The sequence below is a fragment of the Acipenser ruthenus genome, chromosome 45 (assembly GCF_902713425.1).
Source record: "Acipenser ruthenus chromosome 45, fAciRut3.2 maternal haplotype, whole genome shotgun sequence".
Classification (NCBI taxonomy): Eukaryota; Metazoa; Chordata; class Actinopteri; order Acipenseriformes; family Acipenseridae; genus Acipenser; species Acipenser ruthenus.
The window spans coordinates 5,924,855-5,947,491 of NC_081233.1; the positions used below are offsets into that span (position 1 = coordinate 5,924,855).

At 40.1% G+C, this 22,637-nt stretch overlaps 1 protein-coding gene across 3 annotated transcripts in view; it reads left to right on the forward strand.

The window, feature by feature from the left end:
- The window catches only part of LOC117400904 (rho guanine nucleotide exchange factor 25), an 85,020-nt gene that overhangs the window by 47,525 nt on the left and 14,858 nt on the right, over positions 1 to 22,637 (forward strand). For all 3 annotated transcript variants that reach the window (XM_034001259.3, XM_034001257.3, XM_034001258.3), the window contains 6 exons: positions 14,017 to 14,330; positions 14,475 to 14,585; positions 20,020 to 20,144; positions 20,922 to 20,988; positions 21,635 to 21,738; positions 22,399 to 22,468. In XM_034001259.3, the coding sequence (XP_033857150.3) occupies positions 14,017 to 14,330; positions 14,475 to 14,585; positions 20,020 to 20,144; positions 20,922 to 20,988; positions 21,635 to 21,738; positions 22,399 to 22,468 (791 nt within the window). The remainder of the gene's footprint in view (positions 1 to 14,016; positions 14,331 to 14,474; positions 14,586 to 20,019; positions 20,145 to 20,921; positions 20,989 to 21,634; positions 21,739 to 22,398; positions 22,469 to 22,637) is intronic.

Sequence of the window (22,637 nt, forward strand, 5' to 3'; positions counted from 1 at the left end):
GATTTCATCTGCACAACAAATCAAAACTACAGAAGCAATGGGGTGTTCTAATATAGAAGCGATGGGGTGTTCTAATACAGAAGCAATGGGATGTTCTAATACAGAAGCAATGGGATGTTCTAATACAGAAGCAATGGGGTGTTCTGATACAGAAGCAATGGGGTGTTCTAATACAGAAGCAATGGGATGTTCTAATACAGAAGCAATGGGGTGTTCTGATACAGAAGCAGTGGGGTGTTCTGATACAGAAGCAATGGGGTGTTGTAATACAGAAGCAATGGGGTGTTGTAATACAAAAGCAATGGGGTGTTCTGATACAGAAGCAATGGGGTGTTCTAATACAGAAGCAATGGGATGTTCTAATACAGAAGCAATGGGGTGTTCTGATACAGAAGCAGTGGGGTGTTCTGATACAGAAGCAATGGGGTGTTGTAATACAGAAGCAATGGGGTGTTGTAATACAAAAGCAATGGGGTGTTCTGATACAGAAGCAATGGGGTGCTCTAATACAGAAGCAGTGGGGTGTTCTGATACAGAAGCAATGGGGTGTTGTAATACAGAAGCAATGGGGTGTTGTAATACAAAAGCAATGGGGTGTTCTGATACAGAAGCAATGGGGTGTTCTAATACATGTGCACACTGCTGTATATTGATATATTTTGATGTACACATCACAGATAGTGATTTGTTTTTCACTGGGGGAGCTCCTTGCTCAGTGTGTCCCGGGTAGATGCGCAGCAGAGTCACACTGTCTTCGGAAGGGTCTTGTTGTCGGGAGAAGGGGAAGCATGTGTGGGAACCAGCTTCTCAGGGTCACTAGCTGAATTTGGAGAGAATCTGTAGCGTGGTTAAAAACTGTTCTTCTATTTTGTGAAGATGCTTTAACTGTGTAAAAATGTCTTCTGCTTTGGCAAGGGCAGATAAGGATGATTTGTGTTTGTGTACATTAAAACAAACTGGCGTTTGACAGGGGCCTGCCTTTCTGAAAGGTTAGCACAGGCAGTCTCTCTCTCTCTTTCTCTCAGTTAGACTATTTTTGATTATTATTTCTAAGGACTGTTTAAGGTAGCTTTGACATCGTCCACTTTGTTGAACGTAAATAGCTTAAATTGACTTTTTATATTCCCCTTACCTTTTAAGGTGTTTGCAATCATTTCAGTGGTTCTGGGTTCCTTTCTCATTCTCTTTCTCATTCCATTTACACATGTGACAATGTTCGCTGGCGGAGCTGAAAAGTCACACTGTCACGTGATTTGAATGGAATGAGGAAGGCAGTTCAGTCCCCGGCTTTTAGGATTCTCCAGACAAGCTCAAAACAGCTCAAAGCCAAGTAAAGGCAGATTTAGAGAAAAATGAAACTTGAAATAGGAGCAACAGAAGCCAGAAGCACTCAGACTGACTGGCAATGCCTTAAATAGGAATGGGAATTAAAGAAAGCAATTGAAATATCACATTTCCTCTTAAACTGCTGGGGTTTGTATTGCTTAATTCTGACAGATTGGTGACGTGTTCACAGAAAGCTGCTTTTAGATTAAGAGTGTAGAGGAGTAAAGCCTTGATCAACCCTCAGAGGAGAAACGCTTCTTCTGTAGATGCATGCTAATTATTCACACTCATTATAGTACGTTGAACTTTTAGACTCACGTATTTTTATGATTTCTTTTGATTATCTCATATTAGCTTTGTTAATATTATTTCAGCCCCCCCCCCCCGTTTATTGTACTTTTTCACTTGTTGTTTTAACGTTAATTCAGAGAATGCAAATCTTTTCAATCCAACACGATAGATAAATGTGTGCATCCTGGTGTCTGTCCTGTGGTCTGCCTGCAACTAGACCAGTGGAGCAAGTTTGAACTACAAACAGTGGAGCAGTTCCCTGGAGCTGGTTTTAAACCCTTGGTTAGCACTCCCTGTAAGAGTTAAACACGGGCTTCAAGAGAAATAGTTTTTAAGTTAAAATGCATGCGACTGCGTCCCAACCAGGGTTTTCACTATTGCACTACAATTATGTCACTGTAGATATATATTGTTGTAATCCTAACTTGTTGCATCTTATTTCAGATTGTATTTTAGTATTTGTATTTAAATATTTGCATTGTAACCCTGTACTGCCCTCTAACACCTGAAAGTCGCCTTGGATAAAGGCGTCTGCCAAATCAATAAAATCAATTCCCAGTTCCTTCGAAGGATATTTTAGAGGCATAATCGCTGTGATTGTTCAACTGCTTTAATTGGAAGCCAATTGAATTGACAAACAGTGACTTGAATTGAAGTCATTTGTTGCCACTGTGAGAAGCTCATTTTAACAGAATACTGCTAATTGCAATCAATGGTGTGTTGGAATGGATTATAAGGAAATGGGAATTGGAATTGATTTTAAAAAGGGAAATGTAATTGGCATTGAAAAACAGGAATCGAGCCCAACCCCGGTCCTAACGAATGCTACAGACTGAGAGCCTCATTTATTGTCATTCGATTGCAGAACCGCTCATCTGTTCCACTGCACTGCCAGGAGCTGGATCGCAGTTATCCGATGGCTTCCTGAAGACTTTGTTTTAAATGAAATGCTGTGTTTGTTTACTTGGCAGACTGAGAATGCCAGAGTGCTCATAATTACACGACAATATACCACGGCTTCAGAACCCTGTGATTTATGGAGCCGCAGTCGCTAAGGCAGAACAATACAACTTCTTCTTTCTTGTCCCCAGAGTGAATAAAGCGGTGACCTTTTGTAGCGCAGTAGTGTATGTTTGGAAACAACACATGATTTATAGCAAGAATAGAGCTGGGGATTGCATTGCCCATTTTTCCTCACTCAGACCTCTTACTTAATAAATACCCTGGTGTCTCTGAATAGATAATCACCTCCTCTTTTAAAATACACTAAATATTTTAACAAGTAAGACATCTCACGAGTAGAATGGTACCCTGAAATGCTTTTCTAGGAAAGCAGCACAGCTGGGGATGGGGAGTTTATAGCCGGATAACCTCGCTCAGACTACTTGCTCTCTAAATATCTTGGTATCCCTGAAAAACAAATGATCTCCTCTTTAAAAATCCCCACCCTTAGTCTTGCTGTAAATCATATGTTGTTTCTAAACTTTTGAACACTACAGTAGAACTAGGTGGATTCTATGCATATCTAGTTATAATAGTATTTACCAATCTTAGACAGGATAATGCTGCATTTTAGCTAGCCAGCCTTTATGTACTGAGCATGTTGAATCACATCTGTCTGGAAGCATCTTAACAGATATCCCCCCAGACTAGTGCACTTGCTCTGCACATGTCAGTTCATTAAGAAGCTGCTAGTCAAGTCAGTCACTACATTTACTATCATTTTGTGCTTGTTGTAAAAATACTAAAAGTACTAATACTTATGGGAACCACTGTATGCATTTTTAAATATATTCACGTAGAGCAGACTATTTTATTGTCGTTGACTTAATCGGATTTTAACTCATTAACGCATAAATATTTTCTTTTTAAAAATGAGAACGCAAGCTGTATTTATGTAATTTGATACATTACATTTAGAGTAAGTTATCATAAGAATATAGTTAATGAGAAAATTGAAATTACAGGTAAATGCCAGGTAAAGAGGCTCCAGAAATGTACAAAGAAGAAGTCCTCAATGAGCACTTAATGGATCTTTAAAAAAATAACCCAGTGTAAATGTCCCAAGAGAGGACACAAGCACCTAATCCATTTTGTGCAGGTTTCTATTGCATGCATCGGCCCTGTGCATGTATAGTGTGTAGAAAACAAAACTGGACTTGATCATATCATTTTTAGCAAATGAAGTGGAGAGCTATCATTAAAAAGCACATCACAGAAGCTCTTTGTTTTGTGCAGATCATCAGGTACGAGGGATGTTCATACTAAATGATGGAGAGTGTTACAAGCTCAGTGTGGTTATTAATGATGGAGCGTGTTACAAGCTCAGTGTGGTTATTAATGATGGAGAGCATTACAAGCTCAGTGTGGTTATTAATGATGGAGCGCGTTACAAGCTCAGTGTGGTTATTAATGATGGAGAGCGTTACAAGCTCCATGTGGTTATTAATGATGGAGAGCGTTACAAGCTCAGTGTGGTTATTAATGATGGAGAGCACGTTACAAGCTCAGTGTGGTTATTAATGATGGAGAGCGTTACAAGCTCCGTGTGGTTATTAATGATGGAGAGCGTTACAAGCTCAGTGAGGTTATTAATGATGGAGAGCGTTACAAGCTCAGTGTGGTTATTAATGATGGAGAGCGTTACAAGCTCCGTGTGGTTATTAATGATGGAGAGCGTTACAAGCTCCGTGTGGTTATTATGATCAGCAATGTAAGATTCCACAGAGACAGCTGTTGTTTATTTCCCCCGCACTACATGGCATGGCTGATAACTGGAGTCTGAAATGCACACGAACGCTTCTCACGCAGGGCTGATGAAGCTGGTTTAGGTATTGCTCCACTAAGAGAGATCTCGTATAAAAGTTAATTAGAAACAGGTGGATCGAAATGAGGCAAAAATGAAGCATTACTAAAATATCTGATGTTCTGGGAAAAAATAACAACACATGTGCAATTTATTTTTATTAATGCTAAATAAAGAACAAGGGTCTAGAAGATGATGTCCAAAAATGACATATTTCCTATGGAAGTTGTTTCACCTTTAATGGCGCTATCATAGGGGTATATTTGTAGAAAGGAAATTGTTTCATTTTTGTACATGTGTGTCGAATCCTGTGTAGGCCAATTTTAATCAATATCATTTTAATATGTATCACATCTCCTAATGCTAAACAACACACTGAGACTGAAGCTGTTCAGAGAGGCCCGCTATATATCCCCTTTGTAAACTGTTTGCAATGGTTTACTGCTGCCATTAAAACCAATTCAAACTAATAAAGAAAGAATAGAATTGTGCAATAATATTACAATAATTATTAAGTTGTCAAATTACTAAACTCAAAAATGATACCCTGACTTTACATAACTGAATCAGTGTATAGATTAAAGGCTATAATGAATTCAATTTAAGTATAAATAACAGCAATGGCAGGTAATTTCATACAGGTTGTTGATTTATCTGTAATCACTTTAGAATACCTGCCACTGGGTTAGGAAAGTATGCATGAAAACTGCCACTCAAAAGAACATAAGAATGGAAGAAAAGTTTGGGAACGAGAGAAGATCATTCAGCCCTTCAAGGCTGGTCCCTTGTTAGCACACCATTCTCCCCTACTGGGGGGGATTAATTTAAAAGCACAGAATCTAGTCTTTTTTAAAATGTTCCCCAGTGTTTCAGATCCTACTACTTCACCTGATAGGCTACTCCATGCATTTATAACTCTCTGTGTCACAAAGTGCTTCCTACCTTCTGTTCTAAACTTGCTTTTACTCTGCTTCCATTTACACCCTCTTGTTCTCTCTGTGCTAAATTTGAAGTAGTGTCTTGGGTTCACTTTATCTACAGCTGTGGTCAAAAGTTTTGCATCACCCTATAGAATTAACACATTTTGCTTCATAGAGTCAAATGAAACTTGCTGAATAATGTTACGTTGTCATATCAAATTACATATAGCTTTGTAGTTTACGAAAAACTGACAAAAATGGAAAAATGCGACCTTTCGAAATCTAAAATACCGTACTACTATTATGGATTCCGGTAGACTTTTGCAATATAATTTTGTCTTTGATACATGATGTAAAGAAAATATCTAAATGATGTTGAAATAGTTTTTCTTTTTCTTTTTTTTTTTTAAATTATGTCTCAATCCTCAAATTCTAGGTGATGCAAAACTTTTGGCCAGAGCTGTATACCATTTAGGATTGTATAGACTTCAATCACCCAATAGTTCCAGTGAAATAGGAATCAGGCTCAAACGGTTAAAGGAGTGGTTTAAGATTGCTGATCTCAATATTATGCTCTGAAAAAAAAATAGGGTAGGGGGAAGCTCAGGCAATATTGCTCTGCCAATATAAATTGGGCATCAATCAAAAACTCTAGAAGGATCTTAGTTTTTATATTACCATAGATAAATATACAAAGCTGCATGTAAAAAAAATACCCCCTGCCTAGTATCTGAAATTAGCAATAATAAATAGTCATTCGAGTCTTGGAGCTCACGTTATGTGCATTAGTAATGTGACAAATATTTTTCCAGGACAATGTTTTCGTCTCTCTAGTAAAGCAGTTAATCTGAGGGGCTGACTGGAAATGCATGCGTAACCACAGGGCTATTACTGGAAGCAGGTCCCAGTGGAAACTTCACAACGCAATATGCAGCACAGTGTTTACCTGTGCCTATGTGGCAAAGAAATACAGTGGGGAAAAAAATAATAATAATCAAGCACTGACTGTATTTGAGCACAGTAGTTCAAAAACAGATTTTGGCTCTGCTGCTGCACAGTGTGCATGCAATTCCAGGGCTTGCACTTGGAGAATCAATTATGGTTCCTGAAAGAACATCTGATACAGCTTTCTGTATCCCTTCACAGTTTGTGGAAGCCGTGCAGGTTGTTACCAAGACGTTTAAGTTCATTTGAGCTGAAGGTCTTTCCCTATATGGAGATGGACAGGCCAGTTTGACAGTTTTGAATGGTCTTAAATATCACAAAGTGGGATTGAATAGCTCATTCAAAATGAAAATAAAAACGAGAGCCCCCCCCCTCTGCCCCCCCCCCCCCCCCCCGAGGACTGGATTTTAAATATCTTTGGTAATTGGAGACATGTGTGGGCCAGTTGTTTTTATGAGAGGGATTTTGGGACCAAAATAAAGCTGTTGGAGTAATAATGAAATAGCTTGGATAGAGGTTCTGAAGGAATTATTGTGTAAAAATGGTGCTTCTTCATTTCTGTGGTCTTTGGGAGGTTATGATTGTCTCTTACTGGTCTGTGTCTGTGCATTTCTTCCCCTTCCCTCCCTCCCCAGCTCTGCTCCTCACACCCCCAGCTCCCCTCACGTCCCCTCTTGTTCCCTGCCTCCCTCCCTGGAGATCCCCTGTCTTCAGATTCAGAGGTCTGTCTATTTGCTTTAGCCTTTGTGCAGTCCCAAAAGAGACTGAGTTTTAGAAACCATCCCACTTCACAATTTGGGATGGCTAATCACCCCCTTACCCCAGATGAAATGGTGATCCAGTCTGTCATGCACAATTACTCACGGCAAAGGCATATTTTGGGTGGGATGACAGGCAATCCTTCTTGGAGTTACTGGAACCTTGTGCATGTCGCAACATCAGATTGATGCCTATGAATAGAGCTTGGCTCACATCATTGATGTGCTTCGATACAGACAGACAGTCAATACTGCTGGGAAGTCATGCTAGAAAGCGTAATGCTAACGATAGCGAACTGGCATGTACTATAGCAATGTGGAGTATAAGACTCTGACTGAAAAGCTAATGGATCACCCAGGCTGAAACACAGATATTATAATACATGGGAAATAGCAGTATAGGAAATAGAACTCCTCTCAAAACAGCAGACTAGTAAATGAGATGACTATACTGTGCTATGTCTATATTATAAGGCTCAGGCTCAAATAAGCAATCTTATATTAAACGGAAAACAGTAACAGCTAATTCTGCTTCGGGGTTGGTTTAGGGGGGGATGTCGTGTATATCATTTCAGTATATGCCTACTGCTTGGCCCTCTATCCTAAAACCATTTGAAAATGGCTTACCGCAGCATCTTTTTATGAATCAGCTACGTTTGCTTAAAATTGAAAGAAATAATAAATACAGAAAGTTTTATGTCTACGCCCAGCCTTTTGCAAGAGATCTAAATTACTGCAATACAGTAAATAACTAGGCAGTGAGACTAATAAAAGTTGACAGGTAGCCCCTGGAAGCCAAACTCTGGTTTCCCATGACAGCCTGACTAAATGAGATAGCCCAGGTTTAACAGCACTCCTAAGAAAAGGCTTTGTGTGGACACAAAAAAGGAGCTTTCCGAAAATAAATGATTAGAAAGCGTGGCTGAGGAAAGGAGAATTTTTTCACTGGGATCAATTTTACATTGAAAAACAGCTCTTGAGAGTTTGGTGCTGTAGTGCATAGTCTTTAGTGCACTCTTCTTTCTCTATTTCAACACTGTGGACCTGTATTCAGGTCTAGGAAAGAGAACTGCACTCAACACTGTGAACCACTCTATTATAGGAAAGATAACTCAACACTGCAGACCGCACTAAGTAACCACAAGGTAAATCCACAGTAATTAGAGGCACTTCATGTAAAGTGTTATCGCCTTTTGTCCCATCGAGGTGCTACTCTTGCCCGCACACTGTTTGCCCCATCTAAGGCAATCTTGTTTAATAGGACAGGGTCACATTGTGTTTTGATTAGCTGTTACTACTTCATCTGGTCGGGTGTTCCGTGCATGAACCAATCTTTGTTTGAAACTTCCTACCTTCTTCTTTGGACTACCATTTGTCCAATCTCATCCTAGTGACTATGAAGTGCTTTACAGGACAGACCTATAGAGATTTTTCAACCTTCCTCAACGGCGCACGATCTCAGTGATGGTAATGTGATAACCGTCGTGGGGTTTACTTCAAATCTGGAAAGCGCTCGTCTTAGAAACTCACCAGCACTGTAGTGTTTTTCCTGTTTATCAACGCACACATGGGAAACTGAAACACCGAGCTACACACTGATTGGTGTAGCTAGCACGGCTGCTAATTTAATTTAGTGATGCAAAAACAGGTAAGGAAATCCCCTTAAATAATCTATGCTGTGCAGACTTTTTAGTGTTCCACAGGATGCTTTGTCCATTCGTACTACAGTAGGACCTTGGAGTTAAGAACAGCTTCATAATCCAAGGATACAGCACAGTAATGCAATACTCATATTGTTATGGTTCTAAAGACTTTAAAATGGTACTAAATATGGAAAAAGATGACATTTCAGTTACCTTTGAAAGTGTAACTGTGGGAAAAACACAGATTTAAATGCTCAGGAAAACATTGGTTAGCAAAGTGCTTGTTTTTATTTTATTTTAAACAAAATGCATTCATGCAGTTTGCTCAGTCATTCGGCCTCCTTTGGTTGAAAAACAAAATCTGTGCTTTGTTTAAAAATGCTCCTTGTAAAGTTGCCCGTACTTGCTTTGAAATCTGCCTCCCGGTTGTCTGGATACGTTTGCTGGTACAGTAATGTTGCCTCCTTCATGACCAGCATGCTTATAAGGGTGCCTGTCTGCGTGCATTGCACACATGGTTAAGTGCTTGCATACTTCCGATTGAAAGTAGGGTGTTGGGTTGACTGTTTGATTAGTTCATAAGTCTGGTGTTTGTAACTCTGATGTTCCACTGTAGTTCCTGGCTGTTATCATATACAGTTCACCCTGGGCAAGGAGTAAACCAAATTTAACGGTAACATTTGTAGATAGTCACAGTAAAATTGTATTTCTTTCGCTAGTTTCTTTTACGTTTGTGACGTTTTTTAGCCAGGGGTGTGTAATTACAGTCCTGGATGGTCATTACACTGCAGGTTTAACAGGGAAAATGAAATAATGGGACTCATTTAGGGTCTGGATGGAGGTTTAATTGGTTCAGTTATATAATTTGGAACAAAGACCAGGACTGAAATGGACAGCTCTGGAAAGCCCTGCTCTAAGCGTTGAAAAGAAAGTGAATCAGAGCTCAGCTTTCTACTCTGCCCTGACAGTACAGCACCGTCTGTTTCCTGTGTCAGTAAAATAAAAATGGGAATTGTTTCCAGATTTTATTTTACAACTTTCCTAAACCTGTCAATAGAAGTGACTCTGATAAAGGTGAGGCCGAATGCCAGCACGTCAAGTCTCCTGCAGTTCCCTTACTAAAAACAAAACCCTTTATGGCTGGCTTAATATTTTAGACCTATAGTATTACACTGATCAGCCAAAACGGTTATGAAGACCTGACATCTAGACCAAGTCAGCCATTCCTAAACCTCTGGATCACATCTGAACAGCATTAAAACAGTTCACTGATACATCAGACCGTGAAGACACTGAAAAAGTCTATTGAAAACGTTTGTCGGGGAATTTATTTGGTATCTTTTAGTATTTCTAAATTAGCACTATTTATAGTTATAGATGTGATACATCAAACCTTCATTTACTCACCACTGTGGTGTGTAGAAAACAAACCACAAAGCTCCGTGACTTTGGGGGAAGTATTCAGGCAACCTGTGCATACAGACCCTTTCTAAGCAACCGTGGGTCTGGTGGAAGTGATCCCAACCTACTTTTTCCTTAAACTTAAAATGAAACTGCTGAAGTCAGTTCTCTAGACATTGCTGGAAGCAGATTACATTCCCCAGAGGCAGTGAGTTTATTTGCAGAAGTTTTCCAGATGCACTGCACGTATGGCAGTTTTGTTACCAAAGACAACTGGATTTCACCTTGAGAATACCCTACCTTTTATGTGATTTTGTTAGCTTTTTTTTGCTGTCATTTACTCAGTAGTATGAACCAATTGACACTCAGGATCACTGTGCTATAGTTTACATAATGTTGCTGTGGTCTGCTTGCTTCTAATTATGCAAAGATTTCTACAGATAATAATACGATGGTAATAAACCATTTTTGAAAGGTCACACTATAGCTATGGCCAAAGGTTTTGCAGCACCTAAAATTTTAGGATTGAGACATAATTAAAAAAAAAAACAAAACTATATGAACATTTTATTTAACATCATGTAATCAAAGAAACTACAAAATGATATCGCAAAAGGTCTACCGGAAGCCATAATAGAAGTATTTTATGTTAGATTTTGAAATGTCAAATCGATTTTTGTATATGGAAAACTACAAAGCGGTGTGTAATACAATGTTAACGTAACATTATTCAGCAGGTTTAATTCGACTTTATGAAGCAAAGTTTGTTAATTGTAATGGATGATGCAAAACTTTTGGCCAGTGCTGTAGGTGCGTTGTTCAGGCAAAAACAACAAATGCAAAGTTTGCCAGTTCCAGTATGAATTACACTACAATCACATTTACACGTTTGTGCACACTGACAAAAGCTAGCTAAGTAGCAGGCTGGACTTGCTGAGCACTACCCAGCTCAGTCAAGAAGGGGTTTGAAATGAGAATCTCCGGCCTGTGTTTATCTCACGTCCCCAATGAGATCTCTGCCTGGAGAGCAGGGTCAGAGGTCAAGGGTTGTCTGCTCTGGATGTACATGACCTGGTTTCCTGCAGCAGAGATGAAACAGTGCTGCCTCAGAGCAGAGATAGAGCACAGCTGATGATTTAGTTAAGAGACCGAATTGCACTGAAAGAAGGGGGAGGTGGGGTTAGTAGTTCAGGCTTCAAACCCCCAAACACTTTGACATATTCGCAGCCACAAGCCAGAAACAACAGCAATATAGTAACGTCGATCTTCACCTGTCTTCTGCACCAAGTTTAGCACACATCAGTAGGATGCATCAGAGTTTTGAATCTCAGAGTTTTTTGGTAGAATGGATGCTTTAAAAAAAATAAAAAATAATAAAAATACACAATCAGCCTTCCTTGAGAGATTTATTTTTAAAGAAAAGAACAGTATCCTAGCCCAAAATACTGGGAAAAAAGATTGCTTTGCAGACGTTTGCTACTAAGTTTGTGTAATCGAATTCTAAATGCTGTCGTGCGGCACAAAAGCATGAATCATTTACTGGTTTTAAATTTCCATTTAATTTATTTTTTGCTCTTAAATATTTATAAACTGCACGCCGTTGCCCTCAACAATCACCACAGAATATTAAAGGCGGGAGGCACTTTGGATCCAGCAGCCGTTAACTCACAGGAAGGTCTGTGCATCTTCGACTGTATCTCCTTGATGTATGATTGCATGTGCACTCCATTCTTCAAGTTGCAAATTATATAATTTTAATATTATAACCAATGTTCTTGTTCTTTTATTGATTCGAAATGTCATTTTAATAATTTAGGTCAGATTAATCATTATCCAAAATGTTCTCGAGGAAGGGGGATCCCCCCGAACCCCCCCCGTTCCGCAGCAAATGGTATAGACCAGCAATCCAGCTGATGAGACTTGGGACCTATGGATGATGTCATGATTGTTGAACAGCTTAGAATGTACTAAACTGAACCTTAAGCAGAACTGTTACAAAGCCTGTGGATATTCCAAATGTGCTCAGTTTGCCCAGCTGAGTAACAATACTTCTTGGAGAGTTGTTTCATTAAGCCAGACACTGAAAGGCATACCTACTGTAATGGTTTGTTTCCCCTCCAGACACCGTTACTGTTTTGACATCCCTACTAATTTAAATCCCTTCCTATTTAACAGTGTCTGCTAGGGTAAGTTGCAATAAGTCAGGATATATGCAGAGTTTAGAATATTTCAGTGTGATCTTACAGAGCTTGGCTTTTCATTTCTGTTATGTGGTTTGGGCCAGTTTTTTGCCATAATTTTTTCAGTCACTATTTTTATTGCTATTAAACTTTAGCCAAGCGTCAATTCAGGTGAGCTGGACAGCTTGCAGTTTCAAGGGAGATGTGCTGTTTCGGGGCTCTGATATTACCATGGCGATTTTCATTGATATAGCATGTGCAAGCATCCCAGGGCACTTTAAACAAAAGCCAAAAGAGCTCCCAACTGCTCGCTAGTGACAGACCAAATCAAAGAGATGTGTTTTGAACTGAGATTGAAAAATACTGGCAGACTCAGCATTCCGGATACAATTTGGAAGCGAGTTCCAATGTGAGGGAACTGGAGAACTAAAATTCCTTGAATCGTAGGTTTTTAGTGGAGTTCTTGGAATAACCAACCATGAATAGCCTTGTAAGAAAAGCAGCGTTTTTTAAATCAATGCATTGCTTCACAGGAAGTCAATGACCTTAAAACCAGGGAAATATAACAAATAGACTTAGTGTTATTAAATTGTTGTATTATCAAAAATATTCTACAAGTAAGGGGTTTTAAGAGCAAACAACAAATGTGCAATAGCTGCAAACGATTACATAGCTGTTCACTGATTCTACTTTAACCCACTGTATATTGTGATCTGTATCCAAGTGCTGCTTTTTAATAAAGCATAAACAAGTAAAACGCGTTTTTTCATGGTACTAGTCGGCAGTGGGGTTTATCTGTTACTAAAAGTGAAATCCCTGCATGCAGCCAAACTGACTATGTGTAATACTCATTATCACTTTTCATACTTATTAGAGGGTTTCTAAAAATTCTTCAGTATTCATCTTAGAAATGTAACACCGGATTTCAAACCTAGCAAGATGAAATGGAACTCAAGTGCTTTCAAACACCTTGTGACTTGATGTGAGAATTTGCTGCCATTTTTTTTGTCACAAAGCCAAGCAGCAAGACAGCTGGTTTCTAATGCATAGGGACACACCAATGCTCGGAGAATATTAATCGTGTTCTGAATGGGCAGCAGCACTATTGGGATCATTATGTCCAGTAAGGCCAAAGGTTGGGGGGAGTGTGTAATTTTGAGTAATCACGTTTGCCACTAAAGCAACATTGCAAAAATCTTAGAAATAGAGGCCGATGAGTCAATGGGAATGGGGCCTGAACTGCTCCCTCACCCCCTAAGAGAAAGGGTGCTCCCTCCAGTCCAGGGCAGGCTTGAGGCATGGAGACTGAACTGCTCCTTCACCCCCTAAGAGAAAGGGTGCTCCCTCCAGTCCAGGGCAGGCTTGAGGCATGGAGACTGAACTGCTCCCTCACCCCCTAAGAGAAAGGGTGCTCCCTCCAGTCCAGGGCAGGCTTGAGGCACGGAGACTGAACTGCTCCCTCACCCCCTAAGAGAAAGGGTGCTCCCTCCAGTCCAGGGCAGGCTTGAGGCACGGAGACTGAACTGCTCCCTCACCCCTAAGAGAAAGGGTGCTCCTTCCAGTCCAGGGCAGACTTGAGGCATGGGGACTGAACTGCTCCCTCACTCCCTAAGTGAAAGAGTGGTAGTCCCTCCATTCCAGGGCTGCCACATCGCCCCTGATTCTGCAATTGAACAGAATGGACTATTAATCCTGTCTCAGTCAATGGTGCATTGCTGTAATCCCTCTTTCATTGTTCCCTTGCAGAGTCCTACTCGGTGGCCGGCAGTGATGGCAGTATCTCCACCTCGGTCGCCTCCATCCAGCCGCAGCCCTCCAGCAGCTCGGCCCCCAGCTCCCCCAGCTCGCGCCACTCCGTCAGCACGCTCAAGAAGTGGCTCACCAACCCGGTGCGCAAGCTGAGCACCGGAGGGGCAGCCAAGGTGGAGCGGCAGGTGCACAGGCTGGAGAGCAAGCCCAAGAGGAAGAGCCTGGAGGAGGAGAGGAAGAGCACAGACCTGGGGGGGGCCGGGAGGCAGGAGGAGAACGCAGCCATCCTGCCACACAGCAACATGCAGCCGGTGAGCAAACCTTCTCTTTGGCTCTCCATGGTGGCCCCTGCATCCAATTCGCAGTGTTACTGCTGTGTTTCTGACAGGCTCCTTTCCTTGAAGACGTCACTAAACGAACGCTTTGCTAACCGGACCGTTGTTTGTTTCTGGTAGGAATGGAGAGACGGCCCAGCAAGCTGTAGCATTTCTGAATCTGAGAACATCCACCAGCAGTGTTATCTGTCTGACCTGCTGCAGGGGGAGGGGACAGACTCCCAGATCATGGTAAGAACCGCAGAGATCCAGGCTGATGCTTTACTGGTGGTTTTGCCAACACTGACGCCATAATTATGCGACACAAAATTGCCAGAGATTACGGAGCGGTTTTTGGTAGAAATGCATTTCATCTTGACAAGGTAGACAATAATTTCGCAGTTCCCTGTTGCTATTCCCCTGGTTACGCTCTGCATTTACCAACCTTGCAGTGTTTACCTTTGCTGCAGTGCTTTCATTATACTTTATTACTATTGACTATGCTTTTACTATGGCATACTTACAGTGCCACACATAGGTATCCCTAGCACAAAACAAAAGATCTCTAGAAAATTCAAAACTGTATTTACAAATTTTACATCCCTACAACCCTCTTGGAAATGCAAGCCACACACTGAGTAAGGCTGGTTTAAATAAGTAAATATTTTTGAAAGCATAGTTATATTGGCATCTAAAAACAAAACACACACAAACACCCACCCCACAGACACACGCACACACACACACACACACACACACACACACACACATACAAACAGACTCTTACACACACTCTCACACACACTGTGACACACACACACACACACAGATATGCCCACACACAGATATGCCCACACACAGACACACACACACGTACACACATACATATACACACACTCTTAAACACACACACACACACACAATCACGTAAATTTGTCGTAAATTTGCCAAACAATGAGTCACATCTGCCAATTAATCACTGATGGATTAAATGCAAACCCCTGATTAGGCAGACTAGAAGCAGGAGGGTCAGCACATTCAAAAGCATGGGGTGACGCCACCTCCTAGAAACGTTTAATGAACGCTTTCTGTCCTTGACAGTATAAATAGAGCCTGGAAATAAACTCAGAGCCATCCAAAAAACAGCCTCCAGGACAGATTGCTATATAAGACAGCGCCAGGGTTGAGCCATTACTAATAGTAGCTTGTGAATCATTTATGGCAGCATTTAGGGACTATTCAGCAAAAGGAAAAAATAGTGGTCTGAGAGTTTCTCCTGCATGGAGAACTTCCTTATAGAGGCTTCACACTGCCTGCCTACTTTAGCAATTTAACATTGCTTCAGTATTAGAACACCCCATGGCTTCTGTATTAGAACAACCCATGGCTTCTGTATTAGAACAACCCATTGCTTCTGTATCAGAACACCCCATTGCTTCTGTATTAGAACACCCCATTGCTTCTGTATTAGAACACCCCATTGCTTCTGTATTAGAACAACCCATGGCTTCTGTATTAGAACAACCCATTGCTTCTGTATCAGAACACCCCATTGCTTCTGTATTAGAACACCCCATTGCTTCTGTATTAGAGCACCCCATTGCTTCTGTATCAGAACACCCCATTGCTTCTGTATTAGAACATCCCATTGCTGCTGTAGTTTTGATTGGTTGTGCAGATGAAATCAAACCACTGGAACCGGACAGTGATTAATCTGACCTAAATTATTAAAATGACATTTCGAATCAATAAATAAAAAAAAAACAACAACATTGGTTAATTTAAAATTATGGAATCTGATGGAACACATCAATGAATGACTGTAATTCTTATTTTGTACAATGACTGTCGCGGGTCTGCAGGTTTTAATGTAAATTTACGGGTCTGTGATAACTTTAATGCATATGTAAGCCCATGCAAAATAAATGAAAACATTATAAGACATTTTCAAGAGCAGACAAATGGTGTTTTTAAATTGGCTAGCACTTCAGTGGTGCACCTAACCCTTCAGTCAAGCTGCTCTCTTTACCCTGTTAATAATATATCTTGTTAAATAATGATCTCAGCTTCCATAATAAGAGTAGTTTCATTTAAAAATGTTTTTTTTTGCCCTTTGGCTCTTTCCTGTTCAGTTTGCCAGCGCTAGAGTCCACATCTGGGAGCCATCAATGTGTATCAAATCACTTTAAAGAAGCCTGCCATGGCTGCAGTATATTAACTAGGTCTGACAAGGGCAATCATTTCTTACCTGTGTGATTCTTTATTGTGTTTCCTCTTGTATTATTATTGCCATGCTTCCTAAGTGAAAAACCTCATCAAGTCTGATAGCAAGGTGGGGAAGCATATTTGTGTTGCGCTCTGCACTGAAGCCGGTGCAACGCTAAAATGCTTCCCCACCTCGAGAAAGCAGTTGATGCAGGAATAGTTAGTAATAATGGTTTAGGCAGTAAGGACTACAGCTATGGCAAAAAAGTTTTGCATCACCTAGAATTTTAGGATTGAGACATAATTAAAAAAAACTATATGAACAGAATTTTGATCTTTTATTTAACATCATGTAATCAAAGAAAATACAAAATGATATTGCAAAAGTACAGTACTTCATGATAGATTTCAAAATGCCACATTTTTCAATTTTTGTCAGTTTTTTGTTCAGTATATGGAAAACCACAATGTGGTATGTAATTCAATATGTTACCGTAACATTATTCAGCAGGTTTCATTCAACTTATGAAGCAAAATTAATTAATTCTTTAGGGTGATGCAAAACTTTTGGCCACAGTTGTATATAGAATCCTACAGAACACACATACTAGGAAACAGGCAAGGTGTTAAATATTAAGAACATGTAGATTATATAGAGTAGCCCTTATAGCTTATTACCTGGAGATTTAAAATCTCAAGAGGAGGAACAGCCAGCACTGATGAAAGCTTATCTAATTGTCTTACATTACCAGCTGTGCAGCTTTACTTGCGTTTGCTTTCTTTCTCCATGTCACCTGTCACTGTCCCACCAGATACCCCTTGGCCAAACTCTAAAAACAGGAAGGGAACAGGCAAGAGACCCTCAGCCAAGCTGGAGGATTCCAGATTCTAAATGAAACATGCACAGTTAACTGAACAGCGTCATTTCAATCCACCCAAGTTCTCGGGATGGTCCTGAACTCTTGAACTTGGCATTGCGGAACATTTTCCTTCTTTTCTGTCCTCCTAATAGTGTTTTACTCACCAGCTCAATAGCTGAGCCGATGGGTATTACCTAATTGGAGAATGGCCACACCTGTGATTGTTGACCGGGACAGATTTAACCCCATCCCTGCCAACCTTGCATTCCCCCACACACTATTCACATCAGCAGGGCTTCTGCCTGCCACAGTAAAACAAATTATATATTTAAAAAGTGTTTCCATTGTGTGGATCTGATTGGGGAAGACCCCATTGATGGAATTACAGTGGTATAATACACTGCTATCTATTATTCATTCTCTCTCTCTCTCTCTCTCTCTCTCTCTCTCTCTCTCTCGTCTGCCTCTCTCTCTATATATAATGCAATGCAGTAAATTACATCTCATGAGGCATATGTGTGCATTTCACATGGGAACAAACACAAAGCAAATCAGCAAATGGGATAATCATGAAAAAAAAAACACTTTATCAGCCGCTCAGTGAAATTATTTTTAACATCACACATCCATAACCACTCTGCAGCTGGCTGGCTCTCTAATCCCTGATCGCTATGGCAACACGCTGGATTTTCAGATGTGCTGCTGGTGGGTTTCTGAGACGCCTGCATCTCGTTATGATTCTGTTTTGCTGAGAGCTGCAGCAGGACTGGGCAAGGTTCTCTGGGGGAAATCCTGTCTGCTTTTCTGGGCATGTCAAATACTGAAATAAACCAGGGCTGAAAAGCCTGGGGAGACATTCTTACCTTGTGTCCTGCAGTCTTTGAGCAAGCTAGACTCTCAGTTATTTACTCCAAATCGACATGAGCATTTTGCTGTTTCTGCAGTTTCAGCTGGATTAAATCTAAATTAGGGCGGTGCCATGGCTGTTATGAAGTATAGCCATGATAGAGCTGTAAATGTACTTGTTTTTATCAAATTATCTTAGGACATTGTATTACTTTAGTTTTTAATCGGTGGTTAGGGCTCTGGACTCTTGACCGGAGGGTTGTGGGTTCAATCCCTAGTGGGGGACACTGCTGTTGTACCCTTGAGCAAGGTACTTTACCTAGATTGCTCCAGTAAAAACCCAACTGCATAAAATGGGTAATTGTATGTAAAATAATGTGATATCGGTATAATGTGAAATAATGTATAATGTGTTATCTTGTAACAATTGTAAGTCGCCCTGGATAAGGGCGTCTGCTAAGAAAATAAATAATAATCATTACCATGATTTGCAGTACTGTTCATAAGATAGAAGCACTGAAAATATAATGCTTGCTTTCTAAACAATGCTGCAAGGTCAAAATACAAATAAGTGGTTAATAATGTCCTACCATTGGAAACTGCTACCAGAGAAAGTGCCTCAAAAAAACTACATTTAAACTGCCTGTCTTTATTCTGACTAAGAAAAAGTAGTTTCAACGTTTCTGGCAGGAACAAGACACATAGAAATATAATCACTGGAATCATTAACAAGAGACTTTATTCAGAGGGGAAAAAAATACAGCCCAGGCAGATTCCTGCAAAGAACATTCTCTTGGCAATATTAGCATTTCCAGCAAGAGATATATTTCGAAGTGTCTTGAGAAAGGCAGATCGACGCCATTGAAATTGTGTGTGAAAATGTTACATCACTTTGTGCTTTAATTAGGCATCTTCAACAACACCTGAAAAGTCACCATTTGCTATCTGTTCCTTTTCTCTTACTATTTTAAATGAATTACAATTACTAATGTGCCTATTTTTACAATTTTCCAAGATTTTCAATTACAGAGGTTTGATTTAATATGCACAGCAAATCAAACAGAAGCAATGGGGTGCTCTAATACATTTTCACACTACTGTACATATGCTTCATAATTGAAATTGAATCCAAGGGCAAAAGCTACAAATTACTGATTAGATCATTAACAAATCTCTAGGTCTCCGTCATGCACACATTTGATTTTTTGATTGAGAAAAAAAGAAGAAATGATTGCTTTTCCAACAGGGAAATAAACAGCTTAGAAAGCAGCACAGTCATTTTTTGATTGAATCAGCCCTAAGACAAGGCAGGTTGGGTCTGTGACAGGTTTGGGTAATCAAGAACGATTACTTTGTCCTTTTGAGTTTGCTGGTGTTGGCGTTGGATCTGAAGTATGCAATGCAGAAGGGAAATCGGGAACTGTTTTTTGACACTAGACCCCCCCCTCCTAAAAAGGCCATGATGTTCTGGAGTCGCTCGATGATGTCATGGACCTTGACCTTGGATTGAGTTGCCGCAGAATAAAAATACGTCTGACAGCTCATCTGCGTTTTGTAGCGTTTATTTTAATCGTGTGTGAAAATGCAAGCGGAAAAAACGGTTTTCAACAGTCTTGTAGAACTGCATTTGTCATGAGAAACAGTATGATTAAATACTAAATAAATTGTTTGACAGTGGAATTTCATGACTCATGACTGAACCCACACAGGGTCTGGATGTGGTCCACAACTGCTTCGGACAGTACAGTATGTGATTGTGTTTGTGTTTCCGACAGGACACTCAGTTCTCCTGTCCCCAGGAAGATCTGGATGGCTCCACCTTATTGGACGATGTCTCCTGCCAATCATCAACCACGCTGGACAGTGAAGAGGAAAGGAGGAGTGCCTTAGAGAAGAGCATGTAAGTGATGCTCCAACCAGAGACCAGACAGCATGGAACACTGCAAGAGAGCCCAATACCACTGGCAGCATGCTTTTAGAGAATTTTACAGCACTGAGAGAATCGCCCTGGATTGCATCTGTGGTTATCCCTGGATAAACAGAAGCGGTCATTATCCAGGGGGGATTCGGTAACTCTTTACATTGTGTCTCCAATTACTGTGTATTTACATAGTAGTTACATAGTAAATACATGTGTACTTACACATAATTACAATGTTATTATGCATGGTTACAATGGACTTAATGTGTCAATGTTTTTGCACAATATATGTGAGTGCACAATTGTATTAGAAAGGGGTTAGGGTTACGATTAGGGATAGGGTTAGGGTTAGAGTTCGGTTTAGAGTTAGGGTTTGGGTTAGGGATAGGGTTATATCATGCAAAAAGATTTAAGTTCATTGTAACTATGCATAACAACATTGTAATTATGTGTAAGTACACATTGACTTAGTAATTATCTACTATGTAAATACAGAGTTATTAGAGACACTTAATGTAAAGATTCTATAATACTAATGCTCTAATAAAAGCAGCACAGCGATGTGCAGTACAGGGTGATCAAATCGAGTCAATTAGACCAGCGTTTCTGCTAACGGTAACAATCCTAATGAAGGCATGTTTTTTTTCTACTTCGCTTTCAGGTTTTACCGGGGAATTTAATGTGGAGTTTGACGTTAAGGATGAACACTGATGAAGGCGTTCTTGATTTCTTTATTTTGTACATTGTATTGTCTAGGTACGTCCTCAAGGAGCTCATAGAGACAGAGAAGATGTATGTTGGTGATCTGGGCCTCATCGTGGAGGTAAGAGTTTGTATAACCTCCCCCCTTGCTTGTGTGTTCTCATGTCACTAAACTTAGAAAGCTTCAGCTTGTCCAGACCGCAGCTGCCAGACTGCTTTCTCAACATATTTAACCCAGTGATTAGGTTACCAAACTGATTTTAAAGTTGCCATAATAATTTATGAGTGTCCTTCAGATTAGGATCATCCTAATTCCAAGAACTACTAACTCTGTGCTTTCCTATTTGATCTTTGAAATCAGAAAACTCTTAGCTGTTCCAAAAAAATCATCTTAAAGCAATTGGAACCAGAGCTTTTTGCTGTCGTGCTCCTCGTTTGTGGAACTCATTAGGCAGGTTGAAACAATGGATTGTTTGAAGTCTAAATTGAAAACATCTTTTTTCGAATGTGCTTTTATATAATCGGTTGTCGCTGGAGTGTATTGTACACATGAGCTCTCTTGTTTTGTTTTTCATTTCTAACAGCGTTCTGGAATGCCATGGCGTGAAGGGCGCTATATAAAAACACATTTGCATTGGATTCTGCTATTGCGGACTACAGTGCATTCATTGCATAGCATGCAACTGACTATAACCACCCTGTACTTTAAGTGTAAATGTACTTCATGCATGAAGAAGGATTGATAACGAGCCCCTCTTTTGCCCTAGGGGTACATAGCCACCATGAATATGAAGGGAGTCCCAGATGACATGAAGGGAAAGGATAAGATTGTGTTTGGGAACATATACCAGATCTACGACTGGCACAAAGAGTAAGCCTTATCCCAAGGGCCCTTCCTCTGCACCCAGTTAGTTAGGGAATCATGGAGACTCACTATCGGATTTGCCTATCGTCTCTTCACTAGAATCATATTTATATATACGACTGACGTCTGCAAAAAGGAGCAGGTTTGGGACTACAACTGTACAGCTATGGCCAAACATTTTGCATCACCCTATATAATTAACTAATTTTGCTGAATAATATTACGTTAACATATTGAATTACATACCGCTTTGTAGTTTTCCATATGCTTAATGAAAAACTGACAAAAATTGAATAAATGTGACATGAAATACTGTACTACTATATGGCTTTCGGTCAACTTTTACAATATCATTGTGTAGTTTCTTTGATTTACATGATGTTAAATAAAAGATCTAAATTATGACAAAACGTTTGGCCATAGCTGTATATTTCGAGGGTTGCCACACAAGCATTGGCCAGTGCTTAAGAAACACAGTAGTCTGATAGAGAATTGTTAAGTGTTGTTTTTAGATGACTGTCAGATAAGATGCCTTTTGAAACATTTGAGTTTTCTTTAGTTTTCACTTGAGAGGATGATGTTTATGTTACGGATAAGAACACATATTTTCTAGGTTACAAAACAGAGCTTGTGTTTTAATTGCTGCTTGTGTCCTTTTTTCTCCAGTTACTTCTTGGGAGAGTTGGAGAAGTGCATGGAGGAACCTGAGCGACTCGCAGAGCTCTTCATAAAGCATGTAAGTCATCAGTAAAGAGTCCAAATCTGCAGGAAAATATGCAAAAACTGCAGAAATGTTAAGCAGATATCTGCGGAGTGTTCTGCGGAGCATCTAACATAGTATTTGCATTAATAATGGCTCGTAAATATGTAAATCAAGCAAACATAATCATATCAAACAATTTATG